This window comes from Rissa tridactyla, chromosome 3 (assembly GCF_028500815.1).
Source record: "Rissa tridactyla isolate bRisTri1 chromosome 3, bRisTri1.patW.cur.20221130, whole genome shotgun sequence".
In the NCBI taxonomy this organism is placed as follows: domain Eukaryota; kingdom Metazoa; phylum Chordata; class Aves; order Charadriiformes; family Laridae; genus Rissa; species Rissa tridactyla.
This window is the reverse complement of record NC_071468.1, coordinates 127,086,431-127,109,726: the sequence shown is the minus strand read 5'-3', so window position 1 is coordinate 127,109,726 and position 23,296 is coordinate 127,086,431. Positions and strand designations below refer to the sequence as shown.

Here is a 23,296-nt window from a genome sequence, read left to right as displayed (position 1 = left end):
CGCTCGCCCCTGCATTCCCTGCCTGTAAAGGGAACGGTTTCAACAGTCTGGAGAGAAGCAGAGCCCGCAACGCCGGGAGCAGGCGGCCGGTGGCCCGCCCCTGCCGTGGCGCATCCCCAGCGATGACGCCCGGGAGGCCACGCGACGTCACGCACGACGGCAACCAGACACTGGCAGACAGCGGGGTTTCGAGACGGTGGGTTTTTTGAAGGCAGAATCCCCTTTGTGTGAAGGAGGCTCTACACCCGTTTTTTCATGCATCCCGAGGGGCGGAAGGCAAGAGGAGATGACGGCGCGTGACGCGATGATGACACCGTTTGGGAGGAAACCAAAGAAGATCAGTACACTTAGCAGGCGCAGGGAGAATTAGCTTTCCTTTTGGTTGAATTTTTTTTTTTTCCTTAAACCTCCCATAAATTGCTGAGTTTGATGGGGCATTGTCTGATTACCGTTAGTAAACACATGGAGGAGAATAGTACATGCAATGACCTAAGAGGCAGGTGCCCACGGGGAAAACCCTCCGGGTGGTTCGGAGCAAGCCGCTTTCGTCAGCAGGTGGTTGAGATCGGTCACAGTTGCATGATGGTGGATGTGTCAGCTGAAACGTGCCTCTTCCAAAGGACGGGAGACGTCTCTCGGTCGTAAGCGCAACCCTCTGTGCCTGTGTCATGGGAAACACACAAAGCGCCATCGGCATGGCAGAGCTCCAGCCTGGCCCCGCACGGGTTTGGACATCACCTCCTGCATGGTCATGGGGCAGGAGCCAAGCTCCTCTGCTGGGACCTCCTCAACCTTCTGGCTGGGGCTGTGCATCTCTGGGGCCACCCCCGGCAAGCTCTGAGTGGACCAAACGTGCAGCATTCCCCATGGCCATCAAGTGTCCTGCCAACCCCAGAGCTCCTCACCTTGGACCCCAAACAACCCAGGAAACAGAGGAATCACAGAACCACAGAACTGCCCAGGTTGGAAGGGACCTTTCAGATCATCGAGTCCAACCATCAACCCAGCACTGCCAAGGCCACCACTACCCCATAGCCCTCAGCACCGCGTCTGCCCGGCTTTTCAATCCCTCCAGGGATGGCGACTCCACCACTGCCCTGGGCAGCCTCTTCCAATGCTTCACAACCCTTTCCAGGAGGAAATTGTTCCCAATATCCATCCTAAACCTCCCCTGGCGCAACTTGAGGCCGTTTCCTCTTGTCCCATCGCCTGTTCCTTGGAAGGAGAACCCAAGCTCCTGAGTCAATGACACCAGGAGCATGGTGCTGTGGCAGGTCCCCAGGTCCTGCGAGCAAGGGCCCATGAGCGGACACGCTTGACTTTGCAAGCCAAGGTGAGGTCGGTGCTGGGCATTTTTCCCACAGAACAGCCAAGATCTGCGAACAGACGGCCCCTGTCGATGCTGCCCACCCCAGTCTCCTCCATCATCGGTGGGCAACCAGAGCCGAAGGGTGGCTGGAGCCACTGGTCTGGCTTGGCCGGACCCTACCACCAGCAAGGTTCAGGAGGACCCATCACAGGCCCTGGTACCACAAATGGGAACATGAGGAACTTGAAGAAGAACCACCACAGTTTGAAGAATTTTTTTTCTCTTACTCATGTCTTTTTTCATTCTTTCTGGAGGATAAAGAAACCTGAAAGTGGTTTCCCTCTCGTATTTGCAGTTGTCTCTAATTTAGCACTCATCAGTGCCAGTGCTTGGTGGTGTTGGAGGCACTGCTGGGCTTCTCAGGGAACCGGGCGCTTCTCATGTCCCCATCAGTGGCTAAGGGGTGGCCGGGGTCAAAGCCATCCTTTTCTCCAAAGCCATTAGAGTTAAAGGGACATTAAGAAAAAGCCGCACGCAGCCAGTATAAACAGCTCTCCATTGCCGGCTTCCTCTCTAATGGTATAATTTCACTCCTTCTTGAGTTACCAGATTGTTTCCCAGATGAGGCAGGACTTGAATTTCTAATGTAAAAACTATCAGAAAAACTCTCAAGCCACTTTTGGGTTATCTCTAGCTGGCGCTGGAACGGCAGGGCGGCAGAGAGGGCAAACCCCCTTTTTTCTCCTTTGCAAATTACTTTTCGAGGACAACTGTGGTGGTTTTACCACGCGAAATTGGGTTTCAGATCCATCACGACTATCTATCGCCATGGGCTGGGGCTGAACCGGTAAGTTAAAGATAAAAGAATTTCTACTGTCTGTTTTCTACAACTGACCAAGCTGCAGTGTAAAGGGACGGGTCCTAGAAAGAAGGACCTGCTACGCCCGTCCCCATCCCTTTCTGGCTAACTATGAGCGTGCCCACACTATGTCCTTCTGCCAGGAGAACCCTCCTTCTTCCCACTGGGAATGGTGAAAGACGGGCATCATGGCTACGGCCACAGTGAGCGTATGGGGAGTGTGGAAACCCGATCCGGTGCCCTCCTACGAGCTTTTCAGATGGGTCACGATACGGATCTTATTCAGGTCCTCCAGAGGCATTGTCACCCCAGGGCTCAGGCTTTCTCCTTGCCGCTATCTCCAGCCACCTGTTTGTCTACCCGTCTGTTGTGCCTTATTATAACTAAAAGCGCAGGCTCTTTGAGGGTAGAGATTGTATTTTTAGTACATCTGGATAGTGGCCATCACAATGGGGTCCTATTTCCTGGCTGAGGCCTCTCGCTATAGAAGCAATACTAATAAAATAGGAGATAATGCTGTTCTCACTGGAGTTAATGATATTTCCCCTCTGTCTGCAGCAGGAGCAGAATTGGGTCTTAGCAAGGAAAAACTCAACATCCTTTTGAGTGGTTGTGGAGCGATGGGCACAACCCTCCCTGGGCAGAAACAGGAGATAAAGGACAAGGGCAGGAGGTGACCAGGGACATGGTCCCGCGCATGGCAACGGCGACTACAGAGCAGTGCTGCTGGAGACGGGAAGGAAAAAGACACCCTTCCTTACCTGAATTCCTGTGCAGCCTGCGGCCGGCCGTCTAACCTGCAACACAGGGGAAAGGCACGCTTAGAAAGCAGGCAATTTTATTTCCTGTAAAATGAAAAATCTGCCCTCCCCATCTCTTAGTGCCCCAACGGGTAACCCTTCTCGCGACCGCAAACAGCTTTCCGGCATCGGGGTGAATGGCAAGTCCCCTGAAATACGAGGTAGGTACAAAAGGGCTCATGATCTTACTGAATCCCAGAAATCCCAGCATCGCCCAGTCCGACCCCCCCAGCAGAGCAGGGTCAGCCACCGCCTGCTGCTCAGAACCTTGTCCCATCCGATTTGGGGCATCTCCCAGGGCGGAGACCCCACAACCTCTCCGGGCAACCTGTGCCAGCGTTTGACCAGCCTCACGGTAAAAAAGCATTTTTTACCTTCAAACAGAACTTCCTGTGTGTCGCTGCGTGCCCATCGCCTCGTGTCCTGGCTCTGGGCACCATGAGAAGACTCTGGCTCAGTTTTCTTTACTCTTTTCCATCAGTTATTTATACACCCTGATTTGATGCCAGCTCTCTCAGCCTCTCCTCGTGTGATGGATGCTTCAATGCCTTAATCGTTGCCATGGCCCCTCGCTGGGCTCTCTCCAGCCTGCCCATGTCCCTCTTGTGCTGGGGAGCCCAGCACTGGACCCAGGGCTCCCGGGGTGGCCTCACCGGTGCTGAGCAGAGGGAAGGATCCCCTCCCTCGTCTGGCAACGCTCTGCATCAGCAGCCCCGGACACCATTCGCCTGCATTGCCCAAGGGCCCATTGCTGCCTCATGGTCAACTCGGTGTCCGCCAGGACCTTCCCTGCAAAGCTGCTTTCCAGTTGGGCGGCCTCCAGCATGTCCCGGTGCCTGGGGCTGTTCCTCCCCAGGGGCGGGACTTTGCACTTTTCCTTGTTCGGGAGAACTTCAGGAGGTTCCTGCCAGCCCATTTCTCCAGCCCATTGAGGTCCCTCGGGATGGCAGCACGACCCTCTGGGGTATCACCCGCTCCTCCCAGTTTGGTGTCATCTGCAAACCTGCCGAGGATGGACTCTGTCCTCCAAGAACAAGAGGGGTTCAAGGCCAGGTTGGCCGGGGCTTGGAGCAACCTGGGCTGGTGGGAGGTGTCCCTGCCCAGGGCAGGGGGTGCCACTGGGTGGCCTTTAAGGTCCCTTCCCACCCAAACCATTCCGTGATTCTATGATTCTCTGAACAGATGGCTGCATGGACTCCAGTTTTGATCACTGTGGGCAGGTGTGTTGCAAATTGGGAATTTTTGTCTAACAAATTTTATGGGGCTGCAAACCATGCCCTTCCTTCCAGCAGTTTGAGCGAGCAAATCACAGCACTTTAATCCCTTTTCTATTGGTTTGGGCATTATAAAATACAAACGGCCAATGCATATGGGACCAGCTCGTGGAGCGTCTTGTTTCAGGTGATACTGTCAAGGGTCCACCTCTTGCCCACCACCAGGAGCAGCCTGTCTTGGAGAGAGGCAGCAGGACCACAGCAAACAGTGATTGCGGGACAGCCCTGGCCAAGCAGGCGTCCGACCTGGAGTAACGCCTGGTGCATGTGCCATGAATGGATACGTAACGCCAGGTTTCAAGACGGGGTAACTCAAAATGACGTCTAACGCAACTGGATGGACGTGGCTTTGCCAGCTCCCGACTGTGCTCTTCTGTGCCTGGAAACCCGCGCAGGATTCTTCTCTGGAGATGCTGCTCAATTTGTAATCCTAACCACAACAGACGCAGCCAACTTGGAGTCTTCCCGAATGATTTCATCCTGCTAGAGCCATACCACGCCGCCGCTATATCCAGCGTATGGACGTAAGCCTCTCCAGCGGGGAAGCGAGTCCTGAGGTTGATTAACTGGGGCACAGAGAAATATGATGTAACTTTGTGAAGAAACTTGTGAGGAAGCCCAAGGGTGATGCCGTCTCCCGAGGAAACACACCGCAGCAGCAGCGTCCCCGCGAGGACCGGCGTCTCCCTTGTCTGCGCCGGTCAGAAGCTGGGGAACACACGGGCTGCAAGTGATTTTTTTCTTCTTGTCTGTTCCGGATGGAAGGAACGGAAGAGCTTTGCTGAGATGGGGATGTGCACACAGGCACCGTGCAAAGAATGCAGCCGCGGCAGGCAGAGCTCGGCGTTGGAGCATCCTGGCCACGGGTCCCTGTAGGTGACGTGGGGCAGAGCCACCCACGGCCGGACTCCCTCCCCACGGCCACGCGTGCTTCGGTGCCTGGAGGAGCTCCCCCGGAGGACTGCAGTTGATGGATCGATCGCTCCTCCATTTTTCTGCCAGATTTTTATCTCACTAACGTTGCGGCATTAAGAAATCACTTACTCTCTGGCAGAGACAATATTTACATTCCACACCAAGGCTTTTGGACCAAGTTCTGCTTTTGGTTACCCGTCCGTCTCCCCCCCCCACCCCCCCCGATGCTGCTGCAATGAGTAACGGAGCCGAATTTGTCTTACTACGTCTCCGCTACCATTCATCATACTTCAGCTCTTCAAAATCCCCCTTTCCCTATTTCCCATGCAAGATACAATGCACATTTGGAAAAAAAGCAGAAGGGTCATCTGCTAAGCATCTAAAATATTTAACTGCAGAGGAATGTTCTAGGGCAAAGAGAGCCCTGTGATCTAGAGCCAGTGCGATTCTGCCTTGAAAACTCCTGGTTTAGGCAAAATCAAACTTACTGCACTTTTTCCTACAAACTTATAATGTCTAATAGTGATGGACAAACCACCAGGAAGCAGAGCATTTCCAAAGACCTGAACGCTTTTGCAGAACTTGCTGGGCAGGAAAACAGGCCGCTTGGGTGAGAAACGCGAGCGCTGCCCCTTTGCCTCAGCCAGAGGGAAAACCTGCCTTCACCAAAAAAAAAAGGATAAAAAGTTCCGGTTTGTTGATGCTGAAATTGGGTTTGGCTCAAGCCAGACAGAAATGCTTGGGCTGAGTCAAACCTGTCTGGGTCTGTTTCTTGCGCTGAGGTTTAAAACGTGGAAAGCAGAAAGTCAGGAGCCCCCCGAGGAAGGTCCCGCCCCGAGGAGGGCCGGGAGCTGCTGCTCCGATCTCCCGCGGGGTGGGACGGGAGGAACGCATCTCCTGCAGCCCCTCCAGCTCAACCCTGCGCTGCACGGCTGTTGGCGAGTCTCGGGGCTGCGTTCCACCCCTGCCATGATCGCTTCCAGCCTGGGGCATCGCTCCGCCAGCACGTGGTCGGGATGCGCTCGCACCAAAGGCAGAGGCGGTCTGGGGAGGATTAGCATCCAGACCTGCAGCCCAGGGAGAGTGGAGACGAAAGAACCCTCCTGTGAAACCCCGCGTAGCCCATGGCACTGCCTACACGGGGTGGCCATCAGCGGAGGGATGCCGAACATTTCACAGCATTATCCCAGAATGGTCAGGGTTGGCAGGGACCTCTGGAGATCATCCCGTCCAACCCCCGGCCAGAGCAGGGTCACCCACAGCAGGTGGCACAGGAACGCGTCCAGGCGGGGTTGGAATGCCTCCAGAGATGGAGACTCCAAAGTTTGTGCCCATTGCCCCTTGTCCTGTCCCTGGGTAGCACTGCGAAGAGCCTGGCCCCATCCTCCTGACACCCCCCCTTTCAGTATGAATAAGCGTGACGGGATCCCCTCTCAGTCTGCTCTTCTCCAGACTAAAAAGACCCAAATCCCTCAGCCTGTCCTCATCAGAGAGGTGTTCCAGTCCCCTCATCACCTTGGTAGCCCTTTGCTGGACCCTCTCCATCGGTCCCCTGCCCTTGAAGCGGGGAGCCCAGAACTGGCCACAGCGCTCCATTTGTCCAGCCAAGGTCACAGGAGGCGGTGGCTCAGCAGATGACGGTCCCACCGCTGGGGAGCTTCACTGGTAACCAGCCCACGCTTTGGTTTTTTTCTCTGAATGCTCTCAATGGGATTTCTCACAGCACTGAGTGCAGCTCCTCCTCCTCTTACACCTTTCAAAGATCTGTGCACGACCTTTGCTGAAAGAAGAACATTCCTGAAAGCCACACGCCGAAGAAACCCTGGCCACGGCGTCATCTCAAGCCATGGCAGATGTTGGAGAGAGCGAGCCGGCAGCATGGTGATGACCGGAGCAGGCAGAGCAACCGGGGCCGTGTCTGCAGGTGGGGTGAGAGCAGCAGCAGCAACAACGTGGGCTGCTGCCCCCCGGAGCCATCCGCGCTCACAGCCCTCTCCTGGGGCTCCAAATGTAGCCGGCAAACCCAGCTCCTTCCCACAGAGGAGCACATCGGAAAATGCTTCACAGCTCAGAGACCGCAGTTTGTCCCCTTACCTCGGTCCTTCCCATTCTGCATTTTCTCTGTTTCTTCTTCATCTTCTTCCTCTGCTTCAAAGACAAAAAAAGAAAAAAGTGCACGTGAGACAAGCAGGTGAGGGGACACCTGGGGAACCTGCCTGCAGCAAGGAAGAACGGGCTTATCAGGCTTCGGGGGGAAGGAGAAGAGTGTTCAGGCTCCCAAGGGATCCTGCCCCTCTGCTGCGCTCAGGGGAGACCCCCCTGCAGTGCTGCCTCCAGCACTGGGGCCTCGGCACAGGAGAGACACGGAGCTGTTGGAGCGGGGCCAGAGGAGGCCCCGGAGATGCTGGGAGGGCTGGAGCCCCTCTGCTGGGAGGACAGGCTGAGAGAGCTGGGGGGGTTCAGCCTGGAGAAGAGAAGGCTCCGCGGAGACCTTCCAGCCCCTGCCAGTCCCTCAAGGGGCTCCAGGAAAGCTGGGGAGGGACTCTGGAGCAGGGAGGGGAGCCATGGGACGAGGGGGAAGGGTTTTACACTGGAAGAGGGAGATTGAGATGAGCTATTGGGAAGAAATTCTTTGGTGTGAGGGGGGTGAGCCCCTGGCCCAGGTTGCCCAGAGAAGCTGTGGCTGCCCCATCCCTGGAGGGGTTCAAGGCCAGGTTGGCCGGGGCTTGGAGCAACCTGGGCTGGTGGGAGGTGTCCCTGCCCAGGGCAGGGTGTTGGAACTGGATGATCTTTAAGATGATCTTCCAACCCAAACCATGGGAACCTGGATGGAAGCACCACCACCCTTTCTGTCACACGGTGCCTGTTCACTGCTGGTGGCAAAACAGCCCATGCCTCATCCTGATCAGATCATTACAGGTTGTAGCTGGAAGCAGTGTCTACATGGTCGAAAAGACTGGACCACTAGTGGACTACTACCTGGCCCAGGTAGTATTAGGACCAAAGTCCCTCGTGTGCGCTTATTTTAGCACTGCAGGAAATGAAGAACTGCACAACATACACTGTGGGAAGTCACAACTTTTAGGCTGAGCTCAAATCTGAGGAAGAAAAATGGAAATGGTTTGCGGTGAGGTGAAAACGTGGAGGGTCCCTCCAGGCATTGCGGGGTTTGCCCACGCAAGGTGCTCAGTGACAGCGATGCTCACGCGGGGGCAAAGCCCCGGAGCTGGTGACAGGCTGCGCCCCCAGAGACAGGTGCTTGGTTTATGTCTGAGAGCTGGTGGTTCATTATATCTAACTCTGGTTAAGTTGAAAAGAATTTATGGCCAGGCTCGTATTTTTGCAGCAGAGCAGAAGGTCACATTCTTCTGCAGATGGTGGCTCCTATCTCCGCGCGCGACATTTCAATGAGACCTGTGTAAACAGGTAATAGTTATTATGAGCAGTGATATCACCTCTGCCCACTTCACATGCTGCTGAGAGCAAAGAAAGGGAGAAACCCTGGCAATAAAAGGCACCATTTGAAAAAGCGAAGCATTTCGCATTGATCTGATCAAAGGGGATCTTAAAAACATTTGCTCTCTTTGTTGCTTTGACAGCAGGACAGATGAGACATCTGGGAGTCACACAACCTCTGCCTGCTCAGCGATGGCACCCAGTGAGCGCAGAAGAGATCACTGACAAAACCAGACGCGTTCTGAATAACCAGAGAGGTGACCCGGAGCCCAGCAGCTGCTTTGGGCCCTGACCCTGCCTCCCATCAGGGCAGCGGCCGAGCCACCCCCAGCAGCATCGCGCCCGCTCCCTGGAGATCAGCATCTTTCTGAGCTCAGTTAGAGTGAAAACGGGGACGGTGTCCCCTGGGCAGCACCAGGATGGGTAAAAACCGGCTGGAGGCCCGGCCCAGAGAGCGGTGGTGAATGGAGTTCAGTCCAGTTGGTGGCCGGTCACAGCGGTGTTCCCCAGGGCTCGGTGTCGGGGCCAGTTCTGTTTAATGTCTTTATCGACGACCTGGAGGAGGGGATCGGGTGCACCCTCAGTCAGTTTGCAGAGGACACCAAGTTGGGTGGGAGTGTCGGTCTGCTGGAGGGTAGGAAGCCTCTACGGAGGGATCTGGACAGGCTGGATGGATGGCCCAGGGGCAATGGTGTGAGGTTCAACAAGGCCAAGTGCCGGGTCCTGCCCTTGGGTCACGCCAACCCCAGGGACGCTCCAGGCTGGGGCAGAGTGGCTGGAGAGCTGCCCGGCGGATGAGGACCTGGGCGTGTTGGTCGACAGCAGCTGAGTATGAGCCAGCAGTGTGCCCAGGTGGCCAAGGAGGCCACCACCATCCTGGCCTGTGTCAGCACCAGTGTGGCCAGCAGGAGTGGGGCAGTGACCATCCCCCTGGACTGGGCACTGGGGAGGCCCCACCTCGAGGTCTGTGTCCAGGTTTGGGCCCCTCACGCCAGGAAAGACCTTGAGGGGCTGGAGCGTGTCCAGAGAAGGGCAACGGAGCTGGTGAGGGGTCTGGAGCACAAGTCTGGTGAGGAGCGGCTGAGGGAGCTGGGGGTGTTCAGCCTGGAGAAGAGGGGGCTAAGGGGAGACCTTCTCGCTCTCTACAGCTCCCTGAAAGGAGGGGGTAGCCAGGGGGGGTCGGGCTCTTCTCCCAAGGAACAGGCCATGGCACAAGAGGAAGCGGCCTCAAGTTGCGCCAGGGGAGGTTTAGGATGGATATTGGGAACAATTTCCTCCTGGAAAGGGTTGTGAAGCATTGGAAGAGGCTGCCCAGGGCAGTGGTGGAGTCGCCATCCCTGGAGGGATTGAAAAGCCGGGCAGACGTGGTGCTGAGGGCCATGGGGTAGTGGTGGCCCTGGCAGGGTTGGGTTGATGGTTGGACTCAATGGTCTGAAAGGTCCCTTCCAACCCAGCCAATTCCATGGTTCTATGATTCTAGGGGCATCCGACTGTCCGCTCAGGAGCAGGGGGACGGCCGGAGTGTCCCTGGGAGCCCACCGAGGGATGAGGAGCCCCGAGCAGCGTCGCCATCCCCAGGGAACGCGGTTTCTGGGCTGGTGCAGAGGTGCGGCGCGTGGGTGGTGCAGCAGTGTGTGGCGCAGCCCGCTCCAAACACAATGCCTGCAGCTATATCGGGGAGCCCGGGGCTGGAGGAGGTGTCTATTCTCACAGCTCACCGCCGGGACAATATGCCTTAAATCCCACTGACTCTCATCAGCTGAGGATAACTCATGCTTTTCCTAATTTACACAAATGAAATTATTTCAGATACTTTCAAGGGAGCCTTCTTTAGTAGCTGCACGTCCTCAAATAGGAGACTGTAATTAATTCCACTTTCACTCCCCTGCGAACCGTAACTTTGCACCAGCCTGGAAGGGCCGTCAATGGCACAAACCCGGGCTGGCTGCGGTTGATGGACTCTTGGAGGGCAGGAGAGCCGCGGGTCCGGCCGATGCTCCGCCTCTGCCCCAGCCCCTGCGCTCAGCCGTACCCCTGCAAACCCGCTCTTCTATTAAAAGCAAAAAAAAAAAGAGAAAAATTACTGCAGACATCTGTTTTGGGCAGCGGGTTTGTTCACCGGGTTTGAGCCCAGAGGGAAGGGAGCTGCGCGTCTCGAGCTCGAGCTTGGTGATTTATTGACGAAACACAGGGCCGTTCCCCGCAGTGGCCCTGGCGATGCTGCTGTCATACATGAAAGACTTTATTAACTCGCAGCTGCCCCCGCAGCCGGGACGCGGGGCTCGGGCCGGGAGAATTTACTGCGGAGCCGTAAAAGATCAACCCGGTTTATAACTGTGACTTCTCCATTAAGGGCAGCGGGAACAAAAAGCCGAACTGGTTTTAACATGGAGTTTGATAAGTTTATGGCGGGGGGGCGGGGGGTGGATTATGGGATGCAACTACCGGATACAGCGAGGGGCTGGGGGAGGCGCGAAACAGAAGCGGCGAGGTTCAGGCTGCGTACAGAACGCTTCACTTCTTTCTTAAAAGAGAAGGCAGCCCACAGAGGAGCTGCTGGAATCCTAAACGATCGCGTTCTCCATCCCCGACAAAGCTCGAGAGCCACGGGACGCGTCCCTGGGCCACAGCAGAAGCGGCGCCGGTCCCATCACGGTGTTCACCTCCACCGGCACAGTAAAGAGGCACGAAGGGAATAATTATCTTTTTTTCCACATCGCTGTTTAGTCCTTTGTTGCCATCGGCCTTGCGTACATTTACAATCTATTTGTGACAGATAGTAATGGGAAAAAAAAATGGAAAAAGCCATTTTTCCAGGCTGCCCAGAGAGGTGGTGGAGTCTCCGCCTCTGGAGACATCCCAACCCCGCCTGGACGCGTTCCTGTGCCACCTGCTCTGGGTGACCCTGCTCTGGCCAGGGTTGGACGGGATGATCTCCAGAGGGCCCTCCCAACCGCTGCCGGTCTGGGATTCTGGTGTCTGATGAGGATTCATTGCAGAGGGAGGTCACCTGCTACTCGAGTGTCACTGTCACTAAGCAACAGTTTGGGGAGACTCACTCAAATCTGCCCCGGCTTCTGGCTTGGGCTGTCAAGGAGCTCCCATTTCCAGCAGCGGGGCTGGGAAGCGGCTCTTCGCCTCGTAAGCGCCCCAGGACATGCCTGCAGGGTGCTGGAAAAGCTGCCCCGTGCTGTCAGACGCGCACGGATCGGCACGAGCGAGATGTGAGTCTGCTTCATGACTCACCAACGCTGTGACCAGCCAGGGCTGGGACCACAGAGCACTGCCTTAGCGATAAAACCAATGGAGAGCCTGTTCAGAAGGTATCTGGAGCTCTCCGTGCTGCTAGCTATAAAAGCGATTTTTCATTTTATCATTCAAAAAATGAACACACAATCTTGCATCACGCTTTTACAAAAAATCAACCTGAAGACAAATCTGCAACTTGCGGCTTCAAGCTCGCCTTTTTCTGCTGTGTCCAGGTTTGGGCCCCTCACGCCAGGAAAGACCTTGAGGGGCTGGAGCGTGTCCAGAGAAGGGCAACGGAGCTGGTGAGGGGTCTGGAGCACAAGTCTGGTGAGGAGCGGCTGAGGGAGCTGGGGATGTTCAGCCTGGAGAAGAGGAGGCTGAGGGGAGACCTTCTCGCTCTCTACAGCTCCCTGGAAGGAGGGGGTAGCCAGGGGGGGTCGGGCTCTTCTCCCAAGGAACAGGCCATGGCACAAGAGGAAACGGCCTCAAGTTGTGCCAGGGGAGGTTTAGGATGGATATTGGGAACAATTTCCTCCTGGAAAGGGTTGTGAAGCATTGGAAGAGGCTGCCCAGGGCAGTGGTGGAGTCGCCATCCCTGGAGGGATTGAAAAGCCGGGCAGACGCGGTGCTGAGGGACATGGGGTAGTGGTGGCCTTAGCAGGGTTGGGTTAACGGTTGGACTCGATGGTCTGAAAGGTCCCTTCCAACCATAAGGATTCTATGGTTCTCGACCCACGAAATTAACTCTTACCTGAGTGAAGCTCCTTCACCAGCGACGACATGGTGTTGGTGATGGAATCGGCTGCTACCAGCAGGTCATTGCGGAGGTTCCTCCTCGTACCTGGGGGCAGAGCAGACACACAGACAGCGGGAATCGCACGTGCTGCACTGCTGCTGCCGCACCTCCCCGCACCACAATGCTCGGCCACGTGTCCCTCACCGGTCCCCACCCAGTCCCCTCCCTGGGATGGAGCTTGGACACCCTGGCGTACGGCAGAGCCCCACCACAGCAGCTTGGCTTAGCGAGAGATGGTGGTGCTGCCCAGCTGCCTGATCGCCTGTTTGGCTAATTAGCTGTGACACCGCTCTTCCCCTGGACACGGATGGCAGCGCAAGGGCAGATGCTTCTCTCCCCACAGCCAGGGCCGTTGGGTGATGGCCACGGCACAGCTCATCCGTGCTCCTTGTGCAGTCATTACCGCTGCCGGCCTCTCCATTGCAATCGTTATCACTGAGGTTTGAGGGGAATAGAAGAGAACCGAACTCTCCCACTCGGCAAAGCTCTTGCATCACTGGAGGAAGCAATCCTCTCCCTGGGGGGCACTTTGCCATCACCCACTGTGACCCTGCCTAGTTCCAGTCTGGACACTCATCTTGTGCGAGCCCCTGCTCAAGGGACCCACTCGCCCCATCAGCTCCCTGAACCTCCGCCACGGCTCCCCAGGAACGGCCAGGGATGGTGAGGGGCCAAAATCTGTGAAGGAGCCAGCAATGTGCCCTTGTGGCCAAGAAGGCCAATGGCATCCTGGGGGGCATCAAGAAGAGTGTGGCCAGCAGGTGGAGGGAGGTCATCCTCCCCCTCTGCTCTGCCCTGGGGAGGCCACAGCTGGAGCACTGGGGCCAGTTCTGGGCTCCCCGGTTCCAGAAGGACAGGGAACCGCTGGAGAGGGGACAGCAAAGGGCTACCAAGATGATCAAGAGATGGAGCATCTCTGTGCTGAGGAAAGGCCGAGAGCCCTGGGGCTGTTGAGCTGGAGCAGAGCAGGCTGAGAGGGGATCTCATCAATGCTCAGCAATAGCTAAAGGGCGGGGGGCAAGAGGATGGGGCCAGGCTCTTCTCAGTGGTGCCCGGGGACAGGACAAGGGGCAACGGGCACAAACTTGACCACGGGAAATTCCATCTCAACATGAGGAAAAGCTTCTTTGCTGTGAGGGTGGCAGAGCCCTGGCACAGGCTGCCCAGAGAGGTGGTGGAGTCTCCGTCTCTGGAGACATTCCAACCCCCCCTGGATGCGTTCCTGTGCCACCTGCTCTGGGTGACCCTGCTCTGGCCGGGGGCTGGACGGGATGATCTCCAGAGGATGATCTCCAACCCCTGCCATGCTGGGATTCTGCGAATGACCCTTCAGACTGGCTGCTGCCCATCAAAGCCGTGAGCAATGGTGTCAGGAGCTGCAGCGTGGTGGGGATGATGCTTTATTGCCTCTTGCTGGTGCTGGGAAGATAATGATCTTCGCCATCTCCTCTAGTTCCCCGTGCCGGCCCCTCTGGCAGACCCAGCCATATTCCTGCCGCAGAGACGGCAGTCTCGCCACTCCCTGTCCCCACTGAGCCCCCTTTCCCCTGGCACCTTCCTGCGCTGTGCTGTTTTGGTTTTATTTGGAGGCTTTGATGGCATGGGGTCATGTTTTCCACCCCGGCAGGTGGTCTGTAGCCAAGTTCCTCAGGTTGTGGAGCCGATGGCCCCAAGCTGAAGCTTGACTGGGTCCCTGTAAGGGTTCACTGGCCGCACCTCAACCATCCCTGTGCTGGAGCTATGCACAGAAAATGGCTTTAGGCGTCCCATTGTCCCACACAGGCACCAGATGTCCACACTGGCGCTGTCTCCGGGAGCACTGCTTTGATGACGGGTGCCTGCTCGTGCCCCCAGATCTCAGTGTTTGGGGTCCTGTCCTGACATTTCATAGAATCACGGAATGGTTTGGGTGGGAAGGGACCTAAAGCCCAGCCAGTGGCACCCCCTGCCCTGGGCAGGGACACCTCCCACCAGCCCAGGTTGCTCCAAGCCCCGGCCAACCTGGCCTTGAACCCCTCCAGGGATGGGGCAGCCACAGCTGCTCTGGGCAACCTGGGCCAGGGGCTCACCCCCCTCACACCAAAGAATTTCTTCCCAATAGCTCATCTCAATCTCCCCTCTTCCAGTGTAAAACCCTTCCCCCTCGTCCCATGGCTCCCCTCCCTGCTCCAGAGTCCCTCCCCAGCTTTCCTGGAGCCCCTTGAGGGACTGGCAGGGGCTGGAAGGTCTCCGCGGAGCCTTCTCTTCTCCAGGCTGAACCCCCCCAGCTCTCTCAGCCTGTCCTCCCAGCAGAGGGGCTCCAGCCCTCCCAGCATCTCCGGGGCCTCCTCTGGCCCCGCTCCAACAGCTCCGTGTCTCTCCTGTGCCGAGGCCCCAGCACTGGACACAGTACTCCAGCGAGGGCATGACGATGACACATGTGGAACGGACGGGGACATCTGATGTGACGTTTCGCAGCTGTACTGAACGGCAGAAACGACAACTGTGCATGACACGTTTGCTTTTGTTTGAAGTCGGGTGCCTGTCCCATTCCAGACGTGCTGCTTTCATCTCCCACACGCCGCGCTGGCTTCACTCCGTCCTTGGCTGGGGGCTGGCAGAGCTCCCACATCTTGCCTATGGGATTTAGCTGTTCGAGCGCTGCCAGAGCATGGTACCGAGCCACCGCGCCTTCCATCAGCATCTTTCTCCTCCAGGTTAGGCTCCCAACTGACCAGCATCGCTCCCGAGGCAGCACTGTGTGTGATTCCCAGGAAAAAATGTGGATTTTGGCCAAAAAGCCCAGGGCCCATGGCTTAGGGGGTCTCCTCTGCACCTCTGACACGATGGAGGTCTCTACTTTATCCAGGTCTCTAGATGTCCTGAGCCCTGTCACTGCCCGTGACGGTGAAGCACGGCCACCGCTCGTCTCGGCGTTACTTTGGGGAGTGAAAGGTTGTAAAATTCCAGCCTGTCTCCCCCGTGAAACAGATGAATAACGTTAACGAGCTCGTCTGGACATCTACGTGCAGAAGCCACCCGAAGCCCTCCTGGCTGGTGGCATTCAATTATTTTATTATGTGAAAACATAGACATTTTATCCTGTTTCCTGTGTTCTCCACTTGCCTTGAATTTGCCTGATTTTGCATGATTAATATGAAATAGCACTAATTGTGCAGATTGCCTTTCCGGAAGGATCATTCCAGGAAACTTATTACGGAGTCTGCTGGCCATTTTTTTCTTGCAAGAATTTTTCTAGTAGTGGAGAAGAATAAGCCATCTCCGTGGCTACTGCAAGAGGAACTTCCACCTTTCTGTTGGCAGTGGTGGATCGCACGTGCACCTGAGAAATCCTGAGGGACTGCTTCCTTCTCTTTCAAGATGATCAACCGTACCATTAGTTTTCTAATTAGATGGTGGCCGCTCTATCTGAATACTTCAAATGGAATCCCATCAGAGCGTTTTGTTCTGATGCCGTATTACTCCATTCTCCTTCTGGCCAAGTGGAAGATCAAGAGATCACCTATGGAGGAAACTTATCTAATCTTAAGACTACATGATCAAGATTAATTCTTTAAAGATTCAATTCTTTAAAGGTTTCCTTCTCTAGACCTCCCTGCGGTGACGGGGAAGCTCGCAGAAGACTCGTGCCCTGGGAGGAAAGACCAGACGTTGGCATCTCTGCCCGCTCCAGGCCACGGCAGCAGGAGGTGGAACAGCACCGCGACCTTCACTCCCTTTTTCTCCTCTCTCCCACTGTGACATCTTAAAATCGATTGATATGCAAAAGTTCGCAAAAATAATTTAAATGTTTTTGATAAAAAAACCCATAAAATAAGCGTATTTCAGGCATTGCCTATAGATTTTTTTGCTTCTGGGGAGTCACCACCACCCCCGGCACCGAGCTGTTGGGATGCGGCGGCTGCACAAGTCCTCAGCCCAGCCCTGAATAGTTTTATACAACACACCTGGTTCGTTGCAAGATAGAGTTGAGATGCTGTCAGGTGTTAAAAACCTAGACAAAACCCCAGGTTTTCACTTTGGGCAATATCAACAGGTCCTGACGAAGACCATCCCCTTATGAACCAGTCATTCAGGTAACAGGCATGAATGAGCCCTTGATTAATTACATCAGCTTCTCCCCGAGCCAGGAGTTTGGGGAAGACAGCTCTGGTGATTGCAAACCGTGCGGAGAGGAGTTTGCTTTGTCACGGCTTTTGCCTGTATCTCCGAAGGAAAGAGCAGATGGATAGCGAGCAAACGTGGATGCCAAAGCAACACTGTAAAATGAAAAAAAATCCAGTAGGACGGTTAATGTACTACTATAATCATGTGCTCATTACTCCTAGCAGCAGAAAGGAGATCATTTCGTCTCTTTGTGCTTTCCTAATTAAGAAAGGAAAGGGGAAAATGATGAAGCAGATAGAGCAGATTTTCCCAGTAACTGGTAGGACTCATTGCGCTGCTGTTCCACTTTACGCAGCCTGGAAAAAGAAAGCCAATCTGTAAAAGGGGGGGAAGGAGAGGCAGCTGCCAAAGGAATCAGTTGAGAGCTCTCGGCTGTACCATCAAACTTGCTGTAGAGATGAAGAGGAGGCGACTGGACCACCCACAGCAACAGATGGAGTGTTGTGCCTCTGGTATTTGGCATCTTGCCTCCCTGGAAATGCCTGCTTCTGCTGTTGTTTCTGGAAGTGTTTAGAGAGATGAGGAGCTTGTTCCTACCGATGGGATCGGAAAAAGACATATCCTTCTCCCAGATGAGTTGTAGATACTCGGCGTTTTCAGTCGGACGGCCTCCATCTCCTGACCTGTTCACCAGCTGAAGTTCTGGAGAACTTTCCCTCTGTTGAGGACGCTGGGGCTCAGAGCTGGCAGCCCTTGCTCTAGCACTCCAGGAATTAAATACCAATTAAAAGTATTCACTGATACTTCCTGCTCCTCTGCTACCGCTTTGTAGCCTCTTTCCTCACCTTCTTCTGGCAGCAGCTCATTTAGTTGAGGAAGATCGTTCTAGAAGGATGTATCCAATGAGCAGCTGATAAATGCAAATTGCTATTTAAAATCTGCCGTGTTTTGAGATACATCGTTAGTTCTGGGAAGTTTATTTTCATGTTTTCTTTGTTTTGAAAAGGAGATCTCCATCTGAAAAAGGTATTTGACACTAATATTCACGATCTTCCCTACCCATGATGAAAAAACACCACCTCCAGTTTTGTGACTCCATATGACACAATTTGTCATCTTTTAAAGAAATAAACAACCTGGCCTCTGCAACAAGGTGAGGGCTCTGGTTTACTCCAAAGGGCCAACACACACGAGAGGCGGCAGCACCCTGGCACGACAGGCCCTGAGATGTCCAACACCCACTGGGATTTCCCATGGATATCCAAGAGGTCCATATGAAGAGTTGCTGCCCGGCTGTTGTCTCTGCCCGCGAACAGGTGAAGTCCTTGCCAGTGCATCAGGGAGAGGTGGACTTTCTGTCCTTCTTTCTTTTATTGTCAATAAGACGAATATAAAATACGAGTGGACGTCCATCTCCGGAAACGTGGATCATGTTCAGAAACAACCTCCCTGTCTGAGAGATACCAGCTGCACCAGGCCCTGCTGCCAGCTCTACACCCCAGGATGCTGCTGGAGTACTACAGATGAAGAGTTATGGACCAAAACGAGCAAAAGAGAAGAAAAGAGGGCATGAAACCCGAGAGACACCGCTCCTGAGAAAGAGAGTATGGGCAGCTGTTCCTACTGGGAGCGGCTCCCTTCACCATGAGCAGAGCTGAAGCAGGCAGGACTGGAGAATAACTAACTGATTTCCCCCTGCTCTGCAGTGAGATGGTCCCTGAAGGTAAAAAAGATATGTGCCAAGTTTCTTGACATCAGACTGACAGTCATGTCTTTGCTTGCCGCCTTCCAGCATCGCCAGCCAGCCAAGCCTCTCCGGTATCCGAGGAAGAGGCAGTGGTCTCCACTGAGCCGAACAAGTTTCCATTTCATCTGTTTGTCTTTATATTTTGGAGCCCTTCTTGAGCCCACAATGGCTTTGACGTGGAAAAGTTTGACTTTTTTGAAACGTGTGACTGTAAAACTTTTTTTTTTTTTTTAAAAAAGCAACAGCAGCTAAGTATAAACTCACACTACCTACAGAAGTGGGGGAACAAAAATATGTATGTCAACTGCTGCCCTGATTTTCTACAAAATGCCATAAGCTGTATTATTCACAAATGGACAGCTTACCCGTTTGATCCAACCACGCTGATTTCACCAAAGAACCGGAGGACGAGGTGGACAGAGGAATACAGCTGAAGCTACCTGATAACCCCGCACTTCTCATGTCTACTGACGGAGCAGTTGGCAGCAATGAGTTTAGCCCAGAAAGGGGCATTTTTTTAATGCAGAGGGGAGTAATGTGTAGAAAAGGTGCAAAAGAAGAAGCTCTGACCCTTGGAGGAAGAAAAAGTTCATTGTTCTATCTGTCCTTCTGCTTCTTTGTTATGGTCTCTTCTCTCTTCTCCTCTTCTCTTCTCTTCTCTTCTCTTCTCTTCTCTTCTCTTCTCTTCTCTTCTCTTCTCTTCTCTTCTCTTCTCTTCTCTTCTCTTCTCTTCTCTTCTCTTCTCTTCTCTTCTCTTCTCTTCTCTTCTCTTCTCCTCTCCTCTCCTCTCCTCTCCTCTCCTCTCCTCTCCTCTCCTCTCCTCTCCTCTCCTCCCCTCTCCTCCCCTCTCCTCCCCTCTCCTCCCCTCTCCTCCCCTCTCCTCTCTTCCTTCTCCTCTCCTCTCCTCTCCTCTCCTCTCCTCTCCTCTCCTCTCCTCTCCTCTCCTCTCCTCTCCTCTCCTCTCCTCTCCTCTCTTCTCCTCTTCTCCCCTCCCCTCCCCTCCCCTCCTCTCCTCTCCATTTCCCATGTTCAGCGCTTTTTTTCTCCGTCTCCCCACAGGGCTGCTGCCCGTCTGTGTCTCCAGCAGGGCGAGCGAGCCGTTCCACAGATGTTCACGCCAGCCAACCGCTCCGTCACGAACAGCCTTGAGCTGTGTTGCACAATTTCAGCTTCCTTTCCCTCATAACCAGCAGAGAGGTGAGTAGCTGTTAGCTAAATACTCTGGATAAAAGGGCTGCTTGTTTTCCTGCTTTTGGTCATTAAAGTGTTTTTTTCCTCTTGCACAGTTCAACCACCAGAATTGTAAATACAACGAGTTTTTAATGTCTAACTGTAAAATTACTTGCAGGCGTAACTTTCTGGGATGGAAGATCCCTTCCCCGGAGGGAAGATCATCATCACAGAAATAATTTCATTGAGTTGTAAAGATTAAAAACTTGCCCCCAGACTATTTGGTTTAGAGCACTGGAAAGGGGTTCATAATTATTGTCTCAATATCAGCGAGGTATGCTTCTGTTGCACAAAGAGTCACCGAGTCACAGAACATTTTGGGTGGGAAGGGACCTTTAAAAGCCATCGAGGCCAACCCCCCGCCATCTTCAACCAGCCCGGGTTGCTCCAAGCCCTGGCCAACCTGGCCTTGAACCCCTCCAGGGATGGGGCAGCCACAGCTTCTCTGGGCAACCTGGGCCAGGGGCTCACCGCCCTCAGCGTGAACGATTTCACCCTTAGATCTAGTCTGGATCTCCCCTCTTTTACATGACGATGGCAGGACTGCCACCAGACGCGGCTCCGCTCTGTGAGATATTCACCTTGCGTGAAAGCTTCCTGCATGTCTCCTGCCAGCGAGTCCTGCGGGACGTGCGTCGGGGTGGAGCCGGCGGAGGTGGATCTGACGGGCATGGGCATGGGGCGGCCGGCCCCGTGGGTGGGCGAGGAGTGTGCCGAGCCTGCTGCCTGCGCCTGCACGGGAGACACGAGACACACAGTTTCCAAATTTTTAACTTTTTTTTTTTTTTTTTTGGGTCAAAGTCTAAAAATAATTCTGGAAAAAAAAAAAAAGAGCAAGCGTGAGGAAAGAGGCTTCACCAAAACACTCTCAATTTGAGTAATACGTGACGCATGGTGTTGTGGGTGGACCCCGCGGTGGCGGCACGCCGGGCGCAGAGCATCACGCCTCGGGCTGTGGTACCCGCAGCCACGCTGCCTCCGGCGCAGGATCCGGCTCGTACCGTACGCTTACCGCGTCACCGGTCAAACGCCGCCTTGGAAAAGCCCCAGGAAGGCTGGGAGTGACCTTCCCAGCCCTCTGCTCCAGAAGGACCCTCAACCGCTCGGCATCTGCTCGTCCTCCCTGCCAGCCACGCTGAGGAGAACCCCAGGGCTCCGCGCTGCCACCGAGGCCCCGCTGAAGCTCCATCCCCTTTTTAAATTTAGTTTTATATATTCCGTATATTTTTATATTTTTTATATATTTTTATTTATTACTAAAATAGTGATTTTTAGAAGTTTTTTTTATTATTTTACATCTCCTTCCAGCCCAACCCACCCCGTCTCTGCCCGGCAGCTCCAAGAGCCTCGCCGGCAGCTCGGCACCGTGGGCGCCCTGGGCCTTCCTCGAGAAGGCTTCTGCCCAACAGCGTTCCATGGACGGCGAGGGATGGTCCCAAGGGTCTCTCAGCTGCTGCCTGTGTACTCAAAGTCTGCTGAATTTCACAGCGCATCACAAACAAACACAGAATAATTTTTTCCCTGCCGTTTGAAGGCTCAGAGGAAACTTTCCTAATATTCACTCAGGCAAAACTCGCTGGCTTCAAAGAAGATGCTGCCCCAGCAAAGCTCCGGAGCATAACCTGGGGGAAAGGAGAAGGACTGACGAAGGTATGAGGAGGAGATAAATATAGGAGATTACCAACAGGGACTTATCGGCTCCGTGTTTCCATAAAAACCATCTCACTTAAGGACTGGAGGCCTGGTGCCAGCGGGAGAGGGAGCGAGGCGGTGTCCATGGAGTGACGCACATCGCCGGGTAGTGACGGACACTCGCAGCGAACTCCGGTCCCCGTCCCCTTCCTCCGGCCACTCGCAGCCCGGCTGCGCAGCCCGGCCGGGCCCCTCGTCCTCAGGGACCGCTGGCTCCCAACATCCACCCTCCAAAGAGATCCCCCGTCCCCGCAGCATCGGCTTTGAACGGCGCAGCGACGCTTTATTTGCAACAACCTGGTTATTCTCTGCAGCCACTCCTGGCTTTCGACAACCTCTGAACCCTCTTGCTCAACTGCAAAGTTGTTAGCCATCGGCTTTGCTCACAAGGGTTTACGATCTGTGACTGCACTTATATTTAAGCACGGTCCCCATGCTGCTGTTGATTAAAGGAAAGCTGCTCATAAATAATTACACACCAAGGGCATTAAAACCGTACAACCCCTCTGAGCAAGTACCTGGCTTGTTTGTGCCGTTCGATTTATCGCCTTTTGTTTAAGCCTGTTCATCGTTTGCTCCCTTTGACGTGCATCAGTTACCGGGGCAACCCGGCCAGCGCAGCGGTGATGCTGCGCGGTGACACCGCCGATGACACAGCCAGCATCCCGTGCAGGCAGTGACACCACCAGCATCCCGCACAGCCGGTGACACCACCAGCATCCCGTGCAGGCAGTGACACCACCAGCATCCCGCACAGCCGGTGACACCACCAGCATCCCGTGCAGGCAGTGACACCACCAGCATCCCGTCCAGGCAGTGACACCACCAGCATCCCATGCAGGCGGTGACACCACCAGCATCCCGCACAGCCAGTGACACCACCAGCATCCCGTGCAGGCAGTGACACCACCAGCATCCCGCACAGCCGGTGACACCACCAGCATCCCGTGCAGGCAGTGACACCACCAGCATCCCGCACAGCCGGTGACACCACCAACATCCCGTGCAGGCAGTGACACCACCAGCATCCCGCACAGCCGGTGACACCACCAGCATCCCGTGCAGGCAGTGACACCACCAGCATCCCGCACAGCCGGTGACACCACCAGCATCCCGTGCAGGCAGTGACACCACCAGCATCCCGCACAGCCGGTGACACCACCAGCATCCCGTGCAGGCAGTGACACCACCAGCATCCCGTGCAGGCGGTGACACCACCAGCACCCCGCACAGCCAGTGACACCACCAGCATCCCGCGGCCCTGCAGCCGGTCCTCGCGCTGCCGCAGCATCCCTGGCATCGAGCGCTGCCCTGCTGCAAGATCCTGCATCCCATGGGACCCGCCCCCCCACCAGGAACAGGGACACTGCCCGGGACGCCACGGGGACGTCCCCAGCTCCTGCTAATCCCTGCCGGCCCCAAGCTGATATTCTTATTAACGTGAAAACCCAGTCATGTGTGAAATTGTCATTCTGAAACTGTATTAATAATAGGGGGATTTAAAGAAGTGAGTAAAACGTTCTCGTGACAGGGGTGGCTGCAGGGGACGGGGCTGCAGGGGGGAAATGACATCTTTCGAGGGCAAAATCATTCGAAGAGGCACATGCAACACCAGCAACTTCCCCTCTGCGCACCGAAACCTCAAAGAAAACCTTAAAAAAATGACCCGAAACTGCACAGAAGCCGGCAGGAGTGCCTGAATTTGCATACAGTTGTGGCAGAAGACGCTTGCCCATCGCTTGGCACTGCCAGCCCGGCACGTGGGCCCTGGCACCGTGAAATTGGCTGCGCTTGGGGGAACCGGCTTGTTCCCTCGCCTCGCCCCAGACCAGGCATCAGCCTCAGGGGCTGCTCCGAGGAGA

General features: G+C 55.0%; 1 protein-coding gene across 8 annotated transcripts in view; it reads right to left on the bottom strand.

Annotated features, from left to right (window-relative positions):
* Positions 1-366: 366 nt before the first annotated feature.
* The window catches only part of DTNB (dystrobrevin beta), a 230,043-nt gene continuing 207,113 nt past the window's right edge, over positions 367-23,296 (bottom strand). For 7 of the 8 annotated variants that reach the window (XM_054194714.1, XM_054194712.1, XM_054194716.1 and 4 more), the window contains 5 exons: positions 20,324-20,474; positions 12,614-12,703; positions 7,252-7,305; positions 2,930-2,965; positions 367-661 (listed from right to left, as the gene is read on the bottom strand). In XM_054194714.1, the coding sequence (XP_054050689.1) occupies positions 2,961-2,965; positions 7,252-7,305; positions 12,614-12,703; positions 20,324-20,474 (300 nt within the window). In that variant the 3' untranslated portion in view covers positions 367-661; positions 2,930-2,960. The remainder of the gene's footprint in view (positions 662-2,929; positions 2,966-7,251; positions 7,306-12,613; positions 12,704-20,323; positions 20,475-23,296) is intronic. The other variant, XM_054194715.1, reaches the window with a different exon arrangement.